The sequence below is a fragment of the Rana temporaria genome, chromosome 4 (genome assembly GCF_905171775.1).
Source record: "Rana temporaria chromosome 4, aRanTem1.1, whole genome shotgun sequence".
Taxonomy (NCBI): Eukaryota; Metazoa; Chordata; class Amphibia; order Anura; family Ranidae; genus Rana; species Rana temporaria.
The window spans coordinates 106415979-106433146 of NC_053492.1; the positions used below are offsets into that span (position 1 = coordinate 106415979).

The 17168-nt window shown below is 43.5% G+C and overlaps 1 protein-coding gene across 1 annotated transcript in view; it reads left to right on the forward strand.

The window, feature by feature from the left end:
• Positions 1–11804, forward strand: part of LOC120936416 (alpha-1,4-N-acetylglucosaminyltransferase-like) — a 32380-nt gene extending 20576 nt beyond the window's left edge. The window contains exon 3 of the mRNA XM_040348725.1: positions 10481–11804. Within this exon, the coding sequence (XP_040204659.1) occupies positions 10481–11059 (579 nt within the window). The 3' untranslated portion in view covers positions 11060–11804. The remainder of the gene's footprint in view (positions 1–10480) is intronic.
• The last annotated feature ends 5364 nt before the right edge of the window (positions 11805–17168 follow it).

The window sequence follows — 17168 nt, forward strand, 5'->3', positions numbered from 1 at the left end:
AAGTGCACTTGTAGTGCAAAGTGGATTTGCCTTTAGTAAATCAACCCTTATATCTTGCAGGTCCCCGGCAGTATCAGTGGCAATATTAAAGTTTTAGCAAAAGCTAGGCTGTAAAGTCAAATAGACCTGTGTGAGCTCACAGCAAGAGGGTCTCCCTCAACAAAACGTGTATAATGAAAACGCCCTCTTGCCAAAACTCAACCAGCTCTCGCCTCTCTACAATACAATATAAACAGTAAAACAGATTAAGTAGAACGTATTGAATAGTGTTGAGCAGAATATGCCATATTCGATTTCGCGATATATCTCGAATATATATTCGAATATTCGAGATATATTCGCTAAATTCGAATATTCGTGATATTTTATCGAAATTAAATGATTGCGATTTTTCGCTATTGCGAATGCGAAAATAATTGCGATTTTTTGATAACTGCGGTAGGAGCACTCTGATTGGCTCAGAATATTCGTGATATTTTATCGAAATATCGCAACATGCGAATGCGATATTTATTGCGCAATTTCGAGAAATGCTGGAGGAGCGCTCTGATTGGCTCAGAATATTCGTGATATTTTATCGAAATATCGCAACATGCGAATGCGATATTTATTGCGCAATTTCGACATATGCTGTAGGAGCACTCTGATTGGCTCAGAATATTCGTGATATTTTACAATACAAAATAATTGCGAATATTCGGCAAATGCGGAAGGAGCACTCTGATTGGCTCAGAATATTCTTGATATTTTACAATACAAAATAATTGTGAATATTCGGCAAATGCAGAAGGAGCACTCTGATTGGCTCAGAATATTCTTGATATTTTACAATACAAAATAATTGCGAATATTCGGCAAATGCTGAAGGAGCACTCTGATTGGCTCAGAATATTCGTGATATTTTACAATACAAAATAAAAAGTGTTTTGCATTGGTGGTGATTCTTTACTCTATCCATCTGTCACAGCCGTTTGTCAATCAAACACCTTGAAGATTGAACACGTTCATGCTGCATGCTTTGGACTTTTTTTCACTTCACATATCAAAGACATTTTTATGAAAGATTATTTTTCTATTATTGGGACTATATTTCTTTATATATTTGTTTCACTGTGTATTTCACAAGTTATTTGCGCTTGCTTATTTTATAATTTGCCCACATGTCTTGTCACTAGACATATTTTTTATTCTTGTAGAGCGACTCCATTTTCTGTCTTGTATTAATTTATGTCGTATAACATTTTTGAGTTGCTGCTGTATTCTCCCCTTTTTTAAGGTATGCGCAATTTTTTCCTTCTTACAAAAAATAATAATATCAAACATACAAATATTCATAACATACACATACACAAAGCCCCCCCCTTTTGCATCAGAGACAATCAGAGTTCTCCTACCACAGTTATCGAAAATTCGCAATAATTTTCGCATTCGCAATAGCGAAAAATCGCAATTTTTTTTTTATTCAATTTGGCAACATAAAAGGATCGCCTCAGCTTAGCTACTCGGCCCAGGGTCTCTAATCATACCAGCAATGCTTTTAGACGTCGATAGGATGTGATCTGTTTTAAAAATCAAATTGAAAAAATGCGAATATTCGGAATTGCGAATATTCACCGCGAAATTCGAAATATAGCGCGATTTCTCGAATATGCTATATTCGAGTCGAATATTCGCAATGCGAATATTCGTGAGCAACACTAGTATTGAAGTAGTAGAACTGATTACTCGCACGGCGAGCAATGCAACCAATATATTGAATATACAACTCTAAACAGGTAGTCCGTGATTGTTTTAGCTAATTAGGATGGCCTGGCGTCCCAGACCAAACTTCAAATAAGTCTCTCGCTAACAGTTCGTGAACTTGTTCGATGGCATGCGTTGGCGCGCTAAAACAACTTGTAATCCAGTAATGGAATAATAAACTGACAAAGTTTCCTGGATAGTCAACCCAATAAAATGGATATCAGCAATCCGCCCTTCCGCAAACAAACAGTACTTTCAGGCAAGTGCCCGTCTCACCCAACTGGTTTAGGCCTTGTCCGTACACGGCATACCGTCCAGTTGATCAGCAGACTCCAGTCCTCAGACAGGTCGTAGGGTTACTGGGATCTCGTCCGATGGCTCCGGTACAAGCTCTGTCTCTCTGTCTCAAAGCTGCCCCGCCCGGGCGTATGTAGGCCTCAACTGCGGCCTACTCCCCATGGAGACACTCCTGCAGTGTCCTCCTGGGTTGAAGAGGCGGTTCCGAGAGAGCGCACCAAACACGTCCTCTCCCTTAAATTACCTCCCTCTGCGGGTGGTGCGGAAGGCAAAGCATCTTGGGGTTGCACAGCTGCTCTCTGGGTAACGTAGTTCATTACAAGCCAGGGCAAATGGAGTCTCTTCTCCTACTAAACTCAATTCCCCAACATTCACTGTGGTACCAGAACAGAATGTAAACAACAAGTGGTTGTAACCCAACTCAACCACTGGAGGGAGCTGAGACCCTTCATTAATAGCAATCGTAGTCTTTTTGTATCACATCCAAAGGGTAATACCCACTACACACTCCCCCCACTCAAAGAATCTTTGGTCCTCCAAAGATAGTAACAGTTTGTAACCTGGTACACATCTTTCAATTACATGCAGAGGGAAATTGGTTAGTGCATGCATGATAATAAGCAATCAACATTCCCATATCTGGAACCTAGATTCAGGCAACTCATGTCATAACACAACGTTGACAGAGGAACCTCCCACCAATTGTCGAAGGACGGGGGGTTGTCCTGTCCACAGGCCACCTGAACAGACATGGCCTTACCAGGTGTGTCAGGGAGTGAGATATGGTTACCCTTGTGTAAATGTACAGCAGAGGGATCTGTCAGATAAACAGTCCTTTTAGAAGTGAAAACCACTTCATCAGAGCATTCGCCCAGCTGGCTGTAAGTTAACTTCTTTGGAAGATGAATGGTTCTTTTCCCCTGCTCTTCTGGCTCAGGCACATGGAGTTTAGTCCCTTCTTGTGGAACTTCTTCTTCTTCTTTCAGAGCCTGTCCCTCTGGAGCATCTCCCTCTGGAACATCGTCCCCTGAAACAGCTTCCTCTGGAACATCTCCCTCTGGATCATCTTCCTCTGGAACATCTTTCTCTGGAATATCTTTCTCTGGAATATCTTCCTCTGAGGCTCTTTCTTCTGTGGATTCCTGTTAGGTTTGAACCCTTGCTGGACCTGGTGTACATTGACCTCCTGCCTTTTGGCAGCTTGTGTCGTAGGAGGAGACACATTTGATTGCCCAAAGACAGCAATAGGGGCACTTGTGAAAATATTGGGGGGTAGGGGGCACTAGTGAAAATAAATAATAGTGCCACAAATCATACATACAGTGAAAATGCCATAAACAATACATGTAATATGACTTGCAATAGTCACAAAGTGTGAAATAAAAGTCCATATATAAATTCAACATATAGTGATAATGCAATAAGGTGCACTATCCCAGTGATTGCACCAATCCTGATGCCGCGTACACACGGTCGTTTTTCGGCATGAAAAAAAATTAAGTTTTTAAAAACGTCATTTAAAATCATTGTGTGTGGGCTTCAGATCGTTTTTCGGCTTCTGAAAAATGACAAAAGAAAAATTCGAACATGCTGCATTTTTTAACGTCAATTTTTAAAATGTCGTTTTTTGGGTTGTAAAAAATGATCGTGTGTGGGCTAAAACAAAGTTTTAAACCCGCGCATGTCCAGAAGCGAGTTATGAGGCGGGAGTGCTCGTTCTGGTAAAAATACCTTTCATAATGGAGTAAGCACATTCATCACGCTGTAACAGACAGAAAAGCGCGAATCGTCTTTTACTAACAAGGAATCAGCTAAAAGCAGCCCAAAGGCGAATAGAACTTCCCCTTCAGAGTGCCGTCCTACGTGTTGTACGTCACCACGCTTCGTTCATCATTTTTCAAAAACGATGGTGTGTGGGCAACATCGTTTTTAATGATGAAGTTGGAAAAACTTAGTTTTTTGGACATGCTGAAAAACGTCGTTTTTTTTCATGCCGAAAAACGACCGTGTGTACGCGGCATTATTCAAAAGTCCTCGGTAATGAATGCATAATTAAATTATTGCGTGCTGCAAACAAATCCACTGTGTAAAGTGTCCACCTTCACCCGCTGCAAACAAAAGGATCACCCAATGTGCTCAGAATATGGATGGCACCTTACCAACAGTTGTTGACCCTTTTGGTTAGAATGAGGTCAATTATAGCTTGTTTACACAAAGTGTATTGCTCGATGCAAATCAGGGATTCCTTATCAATCGATCATAATCCAGTAGCAAAACCATGGGATATGGCATTAAAAAGAGAGGAAGGACCGCAATAGTATAATTCTGATTTATTAAATGAATTTAAAAACTAAACTGCCAAGTGGCTCCTTTCTATTTGCAGTGCCTGTATCTTGGCACTGATTAGCAATACACTTTGTGTAAACAAGCTATAGTTGACCTCTTTCTAACCAAAAGGGTCAACAACTGTTGGTAAGGTGCCATCCATATTCTGAGCACATTGGGTGATCCTTTTGTTTGGACGTGACTACGTGACTTCTTCAATGTGATAATCCCACCACCGAGAGAAATGCAGGCTTACCAGAGTGCGTTGACTTAAAGCGGATCTCCACTCTAAAGTGGAGTCCCGCTGATCGGCACCCTCCCCCCCTCCGGTGTCACATTTGACACCTTTCAGGGGGGAGGTATCTGCACCCACTTCCGGCCCTACGATACGGGCAAAGGACGGGTTTTTTCTCCGCTTCCCGTCCGTCCCCCGTTGTATGCTGGGAACACTCGGCTCCCAGCACACAGCGGGAGCCAATCGGCGGGCGCAGCGCGACTCGCGCATGCGCCGTAGGGAACCGGGCAGTGAAGCCGGAGCGCTTCACTTCCTGGTTCCCTCACCGTGGATGGAGGGGGGAGCAGCAGGGTGACGAGCGTTAAAATGTAAAAACACCCGACTGTGCCCCCTGCATTTTTCAATATCTCTTTGTCACTACTGTGTCCCCCGTCTCCACAACTGCACCTCTGGACCCCTTTACATCACACAGCCCCCTGCACCTCTGGACTCCTTTACATTACACAACCCCCTGCACCTCTGGACCCCTTTACATTACACAACCCCCTGCACCTCTGGACCCCTTTACATTACACAGCACCCTGCACCTCTGGACGCCTTTACATTACACAGCACCCTGCACCTCTGGGCCCCTTTACATTACACAGCATCCTGCACCTCTGGACCCCTTTACATTACACAACCCCCTGCACCTCTGGACGCCTTTACATTACACAGCATCCTGAAGCCTTTGGGTTCACACTGGTGTCCTGGAGTTTGTCGCAGTGTATATGCAGTTTTTCGGCATTTAATCCCCACTTCTATTAGCTTGTGTAATTTTACTGTGTTTTCTGAAAGCACACCAAAGATTCAGTATAGAGAACATTTGATGCGCTTTTAGAAAATGTTGCAAAAATGTGTAATCTAATAGAAGTCTGTGGGACTGTAGTGAAAATGGAGATACATGCAGGAAATCTGTGTATACACCGGCACTGCAACTGAACCACAGTACATCAGTGTAAACCCACTTGAGTCCTAGTTTACATATATGCGATGCAGGAATTGGCGAGATTCCAGTGCGATTCCTGCATTGCATGTTGCTTGTCGGACGTTTACGCTGCCCTTTGCAAACTGTTATGGGTGTCAATGTAAAATTAATTATACCCCCATATCGGTTTGCAGATTGCAGTGAGAACTGTGAAATGGTGCAGGAATTGGATTGCATAGGTGTAAAAACCCATCCACTCCAAAAAAAGGGTCCTACACAGTTTTGGTGCAAATGCCATTTTTAGCCATACAGTTTGTATGGCTGAATTTGCATCGCACAGACATCCCATGTGATTTAGGCAGCAATGCGGTGCGAATCACATGCAATGTCTGTGGTCACACAAGTGAAAACTCTGGCTAAAGGAACATTATGGGGCCAACTATCAGCATACTGCTGGAGCACAACAGGAAAGAGGAAAGAGGGGGGCTCGGGAGTGAAAGATTTGGGAGAGAGAGAGAGGGCAGAGTACACAGGGACAATGCTGATAACTCACTTGATGTTCCCAGCATTGATGATTGTACACAGGAACAGAGGGGAGGGAGGGAGGGGGCAGAGCCGATGCAGCCTCTTCCATTTCTGTGGAAGGGGGGTGGTTGTACTCACTGGGATGTTACACACAGCATTGTGACAACGGGTCAGTCCACCTGAGCTCTCCCTGCGCTGTCAGCATGTCTCATTGTTGCTGCACTACCAAGCCCGTCCTGCTCTCACTGTTTTAAGTGAGAACCAAGTCAAGTGTCTTCTCTTACGATCCCAGGGGGGGTCAAACGACCCCCCTTACACTATGGAGCGGACGCCCATGGACCTGTGTGAGCTCACAGATAGAGGGTCTCCCTCAACAAAACGTGTATATTGAAACACCCTCTTTCCAAACCTCACCCAGCTCTTGCCTCTCTACAATACAATATAAACAGTAAAACAGATTAAGTAGAATGTATTGAAGTAGTAAAACGGATTACTCGCACAGCGAGCAATGCAACCAATATATTGAATATACAACTCTAAACAGGTAGTCCGTATTTGTTATAGCTATAACTAATTAGGATGGCCTGGCGTCCCAGACCAAACTTTAAATAAGTCTCTCGCTAACAGTTCGTGCACTTGTTCGATGGCATGCGTTGGCGCGCTAAAACAACTTGTAATCCAGTAAGGGAATAATAAACTGAAAAAGTTTCCTGGATAGTCAACCCAATAAAATGCATATCAGCAATCCACCCTTCCGCAAACAAACAGTACTTTCAGGCAAGTGCCGTCTCACCCTACTAGTTTAGGCCTTGTCCATCCACGGCACACCGTCCAATTGATCAGCAGACTCTGGTCCTCAGACAGGTCACAGGGTTACTGGGATCTCGTCCGATTGGCTCCGGTAGAAGCTCCGTCTCTCTGTCTCAAGGCTGCCCCGCCCGGGCGTATGTAGGCCTCAACTGCGGCCTCCTCCCAGTGGAGACACTCCTGCAGTGTCTTCCTGGGTTGAAGAGGCAGTCCCGAGAGAGCGCGCCAAACACGTTCTCTTACTTAAATTACCTCCCTCTGCGGGCGGTGCGGAAGGCAAAGCATCTTGGGGTTGCACAGCTGCTCTCTGGGTAATGTAGTTCATTACAAGCCAGGGCAAATGGAGTCTCTTCTCCTACTGAACTCAATTCCCCAACATTCACTGCGGTACCAGAACAGAATGTAAACAACAAGTGGTTGTAACCCAACTCAACCACTGGAGGGAGCTGAGATCCTTCATGATCAGCAATCGTAGTCTTTGCATCACATCCAAAGGGTAATACCTGCTACACTTTACAACCCCTTTAAAGCGGTGGTTCACCCTTAGAGGGCACTTTTTAGCCTTAGATTCCTGCTCGTTTTTACTAGGGGAATCGGCTATTTGTTTTAAAATATGAGCATTACTTACCCGTTTACGAGATGCATCCTCTCCGTCGCTTCCGGGTATGGGCTGCGGGAATGGGCGTTCCTTCTTGATTGACAGTCTTCCGAGAGGCTTCCGACGGTCGCATCCATCGCGTCACGATTTTCCGAAAGAAGCCGAACGTCGGTGCGCAGGCGCAGTATAGAGCCGCACCGACGTTCGGCTTCTTTCGGCTACGAGTGCCGCGATGGATGCGACCGTCGGAAGCCTCTCGGAAGACTGTCAATCAAGAAGGAACGCCCGCTCCCGAAGACCCATACCCGGAAGCGACGGAAGAAGATGCATCTCGAAAACGGGTAAGTACGGATCATATTTTAATACAAATAGCCGATTCCCCTAGACCGAACGAGCAGGAAGCTAAGGAAAAAAAAAAGAAATGGTTGAACTCCCGCTTTAAGCTGCAGAGAAGAACCACTGCACTCAGTGTGAGAACAGCAGTCCCTTTGCAACAGGCCAAGACCCCCGTAACCTCATCACTACAGCACAACAATCAGCAGCACTTACTGAGAATAGCTAATGATTGGTCAAGAGGCAGAATGAAGGCCTCTTAAGCCCCTTAGGGAAAGAGAGCCTTGACTGATGGGGGCATTGCCAGGTACAGGACAAGGTGATGGTCACCCGAGGATTGGTTGTTAGGGGGTATGGGATGGGCCTGAGCTCGGGTATAAGCATTGCCCCAGGGAATTATGGGTCTTTCAAGAAACGTGTTTGCAATGCTCCCAACTGTCCCTGATTTTGAGGGACTGTCCTGTGATTTGGAACAAAGTCCCACTGTCCCTCTTGCCTCCTCATTTGTCCCTCATTTTTGTCTGATCTATATAATTGTATATAAAATGCACTTTTTAGCTTACAAAAAAAGTGTTTCCCAGTACTAGACTTTTTGTCCAATTTCTAAATGGTTGCATTAGTAAACTTCAGAAGCCTGTATAAAGGAATAGTCCTGGTAAAAAAGAAGCACTTGTGGGTTTAACTAATCTTTTTTTGTATAATTCTTCTTTAAGATGACGCGGTAGGGGGGTGTCCTATGCCTACATACTTTTGCTAATAGGTTTCCCTCATTCCCATCTAAACAAGTTGGGAGGTATGTAATTGGGCTGTGGTCAGCCTTTCTGACAGCAATAACACTGAATTGCACTGCAGTCCAGCTAAATCCAGCTAAAGTTTGTGTAAGGTGCACACAGCTAGTGTGAATGATGGCTTGAAGTCACTGTCATTCACTGTGGGTTCCATTACACTATTCAGACTTTCATTTTTAGTTAAATTTGCAACAGGTTTAGCTTGCCTTGCTGTCAGGCACAAGAAGTTGACCTTTTACTTTCAACTGAAACCCCAATTTTTATTCCTTGTTTTGGGATTATCGATTTGCGGGAAAAAATTCAGGGCACTCAGCGGGATGTTTGCGCTTCACAGTGCATTCTAGGGTCCTAATTAATTAATTGCGGTCAGGTGCAAGGCTTTGCCAATTGGGGCACAAAGCGCTGTCAGAGCTCTGATTGGAGAAAGTGACAATGACTTTGTCCAATCAGGGATCATCGCTCATAGTGCCACCCCACACTATAAAAGGTTCCTTCCCATAAGAAGTGTTTGCAGTGTGTTGTTGGAGTGGAGCAGGGCTCAGTTTGCTGCTAGCAAGTTAGTGGTGGTTATTTACCAAAGGCAAATCCACTTTGCACTACAAGTGCGACTTCGATTTGAAATTGCACTGAAAATGCACTTGGAAGTGCAGTCGCTGTAAATCTGAGGGGTAGATCTGAAATGAGTAGAAGCTCTGCTGATTTTATCATCCAATCATGTACAAGCTAAAATACTGTTTTTTATTTTCCTTGCATGTCCTCCTCGGATCTACAGTGACTACACTTCCAAGTGCACTTTGCACTTGTAGTTTGCACTTGTAGTGCAAAGTGGATTTGCCTTTCGTAAATAATCCCCACTGTGTTCATTTATTAAGACTCAAAGAAAAGGAATTGCGCTAAATCTCTGAGAGATTATTATGCTGAATCAGTCACATGAATAAACTAAACAATCATGCGTCATGTGTCACTTCAATATGATGTAATAATAAAGTGAAAATGAGAAAAAACAAACAATCAAAAAAATATTGCCATTTGCTCCCGCTGCTGTCAATCAAATCCAATGACGCATGCGCCGAGGGGCGGGGACGAGTCCTGCACTCGGTGACTATGGACGCCAAATGCAGGACTCGGGAGCGAACCCGCAAGGTGACCCCCTTAGGAGAGCGCTTCCCAGAGGGGGTTATCAGAAGCGGGGGGGAGCCAAGCTGCACAGTGGAGGTATGTATGACATGCTTTTTATTTTTATTTATTTTTAAACTAAACTATAGTATCACTTTAAATTACAAATTGGTGTTGCACAAGAATTAAAAATGCCAGTGACCAGAGTATATACTTATAAAATGAAATTCCCATTACTTTTCAAATAAAAGGGAAAGCACTAATAACTAGACCAATGGGCTGAAACAGTTTTATAGTCAACAGCATTTTTCTCAAAAATGTTACCCCTTAAATACGTTTTTAGATCTCTGGGAACCTTGTGCTAAAATTCATTATTTGGGAGCTATAGGGAAGAATGTCCCTTACAGTGGTGGTCTGTAGAAAGAATGCTCTCCATCCCTTACATTCAAGGTCAGAATGTTACCCATCGCAACAGCTAAAAAGATCATTGGTGTTACGCCATTGGAACTACCAAATGTCTCTGAAAATACTGCCTGAAAAGTCAGGATTAACAAGTATATAAATAAGGAAGTGGTTAAATGGAAAGTAAGTCCTATTGAAATCTATAAAAAGTAAAGTCTAATTTGGTAATGAAATTTAAGTTTCCTTAGTTACAATACTGAAATGTGAAATTGTAAATAAGCATATACAGTATATGTTTAGGTTATGTTGATTCTTTAATAAGTAATTGCATTTTTTTCAATTAGGTGAACCCAAAGAAGGAACGCTACTGGACTCATGTTAGCTCAGATGCCTGTAGGTTTGCTATGATGTGGAAATACGGTGGCATTTATATGGATTCCGATATCATATCAATACGTCCAATCCCCCATGATCATTTTCTAGCAGCTGAACATTCCAAATCCACCAGCAGCAGTGTATATGGCCTCTCCCCATTTCACAACTTGACTTGGCTTTTTATGGAGGACTTTGCTCAGAACTACAGGGGAGATCTATGGGGACACCAAGGACCAAAATTGTTTACACGTATTGTGGTAAAATTGTGTGGTATGCCAGAATTTACCACTATAGATGATCTGATGTGTGTAAATTTACCCTATTTACACCCTCGTCGCTTCTATCCCCTTTCTTATGAATCGTGGAAAAAGTATTTTGAAGTTTGGGAGAATTTTCCAACATTTGATAACTCCTATGCCTTGCATCTATGGAATTACATGAATAATGAGGGTAAAACTATGGTACCCGGGAGTAACACACTGGCGGAGCAACTTTTCCAAAAACAATGCCCTAATACCTATAACTATATTTTGAAAAATAATCTTTAACCAGATCTACTGAATCCCTCATATGGCTAAAAGCAGATCAATAGTGAAAAACTAAAATATGCTTTTACTTCTCCCAGGCAAATGGTATTTATTTTCATTTTGCAACCTGGTTGTCCTGCTGGCAAAAGCTCTGAAAAGGCCGATATCTTCATCTCTTTGATGGCACTGAATCTAAGCCCCTGAAAATGTAGGTTACTGGTTGTCTCCATGTAGCAACATCCGTACAATATGAGAGATGAAATAAGATTGTACAGTACAGAATGATGTTACAAGAGACTGGGGCAAATTTGAAAGCTTTGTAGGAAGTCAACTGAATTGGCCAGAAGTTACAGACTTTCTGTTTTAGTACTTGCATTGGGCTGCATGATGGACTTGACATGATGACCTATTAGGCTAGGTTCACATCTTTGTGTTTGCGGTACATGCATTGTTTTATGCGTTTTTGGGGCATGTTTTTCACACATTTTTTATGTGTTTTCATGCTTTCCCTCTTTTTTTTGGTAGGAGGAGACTGGTTGTTAGCTACAAAACCCTACCAAAAATGCATCAACAAAGCATTTACATGCAATTCAATTGGTTCAATTAAGGTCTATCGAACCAAAAATGCATCTTTCTGCGTGTAAAAAAGTCCCTCCACTACTACAGGAAACTGCAAAGATGTGAACGGGACCCACAGGAAAAATTGTTAAATGAATTGTAGTGCGTTTCTGAAGATCTACAAATTCACTAAACACATAGATATGAACCTAGCCGTAGATTCTATTTATTGTACATGCTGTATTGAAAAAATAAAAATATTTAACCTCTTTCCCCCCATGCTATAGCCAAAAAATGGCTACAGCTCACATTGCCGGGAGGGCATCTATGGATGTCCTCCCGTGATCGAGCTGCCTGTGCCCCCCCCCCCACCCGAGGCACGCATCGGCAGGAATCTGTGATCGTTGTGGCCATATGATCACAGATTGGGGTAAAGAAACAATCATAGCAGCTCTTTATCACGTGACCAGGTATGTCCAATCACAGCTGATCACAGTGTAAACAGGAAACGCCAGTTATCGGCAGTCCTCTTCTCACACTGACAGTGAGGAGAGGAGAGCTGATAACTGGCAAAACAACACAGATGACATCTACACTGATAATCTGGTCACTGGTCATCAGTGTGCTGATGATCAGTGCAGCACCAACAGTGCAAACAAAGGCTGCCAATCTGTACCCATTGGTACTGGCCATCAGTGAAGCCTGTCAGTGCCCTTTAGTGCAGCCTGTCAGTACCCATCAGTGTAGCCTCATCAGCACACATCAGCGAAGGAAAAAGAAATCTACATTTTTTGTTTGTTTAGCAAACAGTGGTGATTAAATACCACCAAAAGAAAGCTCTGTGTCAAAAAATTTGTTTGGGTACAGTGTAGCATGACCGCACAACTGTCATTCAAAGTGTGAAAGCTGAAAATTGGCCTAGGCAGGAAGAGGATAAAAGTGCCCAGTAGGCAAGTGGTTGATAAGACAGTGGAAAGAACAACGAAAATGCAGTACTCCATAGACACCTAATATAAATTGTAGTTTATAGATGTAATGGTTCTCTCATACCCATTCATACAGTGTATTAAGGTAATTTTTTTGTGCCTAGACATGCCTTTGCATTAAGGGCCATTCAGAATTAATCAGCTTAAAGCGGAGGTCCACCCACCGCTGCAAAAATTGAAAGCCAGCAGCTGCACATACTGTAGCTGCTGACTTTCAATAATAGGACACTTACCTGTCCTGGAGTCCAGCGATGTCAGCACTGCCGCCTCCATTGTGAGTAAGGAAATCCAGCAATGTAGCCTTACAGCTTCCCGCCGGGAACCCTACTGCTCATGCGTGAGGCGCTGCTCCTCTCTCCTACTGGCCTGGCAGCCGGGGAAGGAGGAGGGAGGAAGAGGGAGCCCTGCGGTCACATCAATACCTGTGGCTGAGGCTCCCAGAAGTGGTGATAGCATACCTGTGAAAGACAGAAGACAGGTATCCTGTCCCCCGCCCCCCCCCCCCCCCAAAGGTGCCAAATGTGGCACCGGAATGGGGGAAGGAGTACAATGAGAGGAATTTCCACTTTTGGGTGGAACTCAGCTTTAACTGGTCTCAATGCATGGAGAAATAGATCTGCACCAGTTCACAAAAGAGGATATCGGAGGAGAAAGTTCAGAAAAGGACAACCAAATTGATAATAAGCATGGAGGACCTTGCACTGAGAAAATATTATCTGAACTGAGTATATTCTCGCTATGTTTGGGATGGCTGAGCAGGGTGGGTGGATTGGGCTTTCAAATGGACCATTTTTCTGTTTTTTTTTTTTCAATTTTTCAATTTTTATTTGTTGTTGCCTTTGGCAGAATACCCTGGTTTTTCATTTTTATTCCCTCCAATGCTCTTACTGATTTACAAAAAAAAGGAGACAGAGGAGGTGAAAAAAACACACCTCCTCCCAGAAAGAATTCTTCAACAAGGAACTGCTGGGAATTATAGACTTTATTTAGTAAACCGCAATAAATTACTTATACAAAAATTGGAAATAACACCACACCTCCCTCCACCATATTATTAAAATAAGACTAGTCTAAACTATAAACCTGGGTGGCCACCCGATCAGCCATACACACCACAATCACTTCATGACTCATCCTTCCAGGTTGTGAACATTTATATCCCTCCCCCTTTTTCAGTGAAGGTATTGTCCAAATTTTTACTTATGCTATTATCAAAACCCCCGGGCATCTTACTTTATGTGGGTGACTTCAATGCCATTATGGGCCTGACCATGGACCGCTTGGAGGGGTGGGGGTTGACCCTTTCCCTCCTTTATTGATTAGACACAAGTTCACGGTCTCACAGAGATATGGCACTGGAAGCATCCGGATTGTCTACCAATACTCCTGCCGCTCGGACTCTTTCCATGTCTCGGATTGACCTGGCGTTTGCCGCAGAGGACACTCTTCCCATTGTGTCTGCGGTGTCCTACTTGCCCAGGTGAGTGTCAGATCACGCTCCTCTCTCTGTGGACCTCCTCCTATTCCCAGGCTCGGGCCCTTCTATTTAGCACTTGAATGCCTACTGGCTGGAGGATGAGGTGGTGCAGGGGGAATGCAAAAAAGGCATTGATGGTTACTGGAAAGACAATCTGGGTATAGTGGAACCATTGACAGAATGGAAGGCCTTTAAGACCACACTGAGGGGTACCTTTATGTCCTTCACTGGTGTTATACCTAAAAATAATCAGCAACGCACTGAGGAATTAGAGACAGTCATGCTGACAGCAGAATCTGTCTATGTTACTAACCCTGACTCCAACACGAGAGATGCATTGCGACAGAGCTGCAGGAAATACAAGCTCCGTTTGTTAGATCTTACACAAAAACGCATGTTACAAGCTACTCAGAAGTCGTTTGAGCATGGTAATAAAGCTGGGCACCTATTGGCATACCTGACTAGGCCCGACCGCTCACCTATTTCTATACCACGCATTCTAACTACACAGAGTCAGATTCGTGATACTCCTAAGGCCTCGTACACGGGACAGAGTTTCTCGGCAAAAACCAGCAAGAACCTTGCTGGGAGATATTTTTTTGCAGAGGAAACCGCTTTTGTGTACATTTTCGTCGAGGAAACTGTCGAGAACCTCGACGAGCCAATAAGAGAGCAAGTTCTCTATTTCCTCGACGGGAGTCTGATTTGGCTCGTCGAGTTTCTGGTCGGCCTGGTTTTCGACGAGAAACTCGAACGTCTGTATGCTAAGAAACCCGCGCTTGCTCCGATTAAATATTAAAATTAGCATGAGACGGGAGTAAAAGTAGCATTTGTAATGGAGATAACACATTTTTAAAGCTGTAACAGACTGAAAAGTGCAAATTGTCTCTTACCAAACTTTTATTTAACACGCAAACATATGAAATTAGCAAAAGCAGCCCCAAGAGTTTAGCCAGTGGAATAGAACTTCCCCTGCCGTTGTATGTGTTGTATGGCACCACGTTTGAGAACGAGGAGATTTTGGCTTGACGGTGTGTACGCAAAGCAAGCTTGTCGAGTTCCTCAACAAGCCTAACAAGGAACTCGACGAGGAAAACAATGTGTTTCGCCCGTCGAGTTTCTTGGTCGTGTGTACGAGGCCTTAGGATATTATGGAGACTTTCTTAAACTTTTATAAGGACCTCTATACATCTATGGTTGACTACACTGAATCCTAAATAAATGACTACTTAGCCAATATATCTCTCCCCTCTCCATCGACTGAAAGAAGAGAGGAATTGGAGGCACCTATTTCTGTAGACAAAATCGCAACAGCCATTTCTCAACTATTAACACATAAGGCTCCAGGCCTGGATGGATATCTGGCCGAATGGTATGCCCAGTTTCAAGATCTATTATGCCCATTTCTTTTATATACATATAATAAAAGCCCTAGATATCAGAACTCTTCCCCCCACCATGCGGGAATCTCTGATTATACTATTATTGAAACCTTGCAAGGACCCTCTCAAATGTGACTCATACCGCCTGATATCTCTCATTAATGTGAATGTTAAAATCCTAGCCAAAGTATTGGCAAACCATCTGAATGTTGTGGTTGCGAACTTGGTCAATAGTGATCAGGGAGGCTTTATACTTGATAGATCTACTAGAATGAATATTCGCAGACTGTTCCACAATATACAGTATCCCCATGACTGTCCCCCCACCCATGCCATCGTGTCCCTAGACACTTGTAAAGCCTTTGACAGTGTGGAATGGCCATATTTCTTTCAGGTGTTGCAGCTATACGGTTTTGGCCCCTGCATTATAGCATGAATAAGACTCCTCTATACCTCCCCAGTGGCCCGTATCCAAGTTAACTCACATGTTACCGACTCTTTCCCAATTACTAGGGGCACAAGACAGGGATGTCCGTTATCACCCCTCCTATTCACTCTAGCTATGGATCCTCTTGCTGTACACAGCCACTCCTCCCCCTTAACCACTTAAGACCCAGACCTTGATGCAGGTAAAGGACCTGGCCAGTTTTTGCGATTCGGCACTGCATCAATTTAACTGACAATTGCGCGGTCGTACAATGTGGCTCCCAAACAAAATTGGTGTCCTTTTTTCCCCACAAATAGAAATTTCTTTTGGTGGTATCTGATCACCTCTGCAGTTTTTATTTTTTGCGCTATAAATAAAAATAGAGCAACAATTTTGAAAAAAATGCTATATTTTTAACTTTTTGCTATAATAAATATCCCCCAAAAATATATAAAACAACTTTTTTTCCCTCAGTTTAGGACGATACGTATTCTTCTACCTATTTTTGGTAAAAAAAAAAACGCAATAAGCGTTTATCAATTGATTTGCGCAAAATTTATAGCGTTTACAAAATAGGAGATAGTTTTATTGCATTTTTATTCTTTTTTTTTTCTTACTACTAATGGCGGCGATCATCGATTTTTTTCGTGACTGCGACATTATGGAGGACACATCGGACAATTTTGACACATTTTTGGGACCATTGTCATTTTCACAGCAAAAAATGCTATAAAAATGCATTGTTTACTGTGAAAATGACAATTGCAGTTTGGGAGTTAACCACTAGGGGGCGCTGTAGGGGTTATGTGTGACCTCATATGTTTTTCTAACTGTAGGGGGGCGGGGCTGGACGTGTGACGTCATTGATCATGTTTCCCTATATCAGGGAACACACGATCAATGAAGCTGCCACTGGGAAGAACGGGGAAGCTGTGTTTACACACAGCTCTCTCCGTTTTTCAGCTCCGGGGACCAATCGCGGGACTCCAACGGCGATCGGGTCCGCGGGTCCCGCGGCCGTGGTCGCGGAGCTTCGGACCGGGTCACGGGCGCGCGCCGCGACCCACGGCTGGGCACTTAAAGAGAACGTACAGGTACGTGCTTGTGCCCAGCCGTGCCATTCTGCCGACGTATATCTGCAGGAGGCGGTCCTTATTTATTTATTTATTTATTTATTAAAATTCTTAAAAGTACAAAAAAAGTACAAAACACAGTCAGTTACCCGTAGGCCTCGATGCGCCGAGAACAACAATACAGCAACAACCAAAAAAACACACACAGGCAGCGGAACAGATCAAAT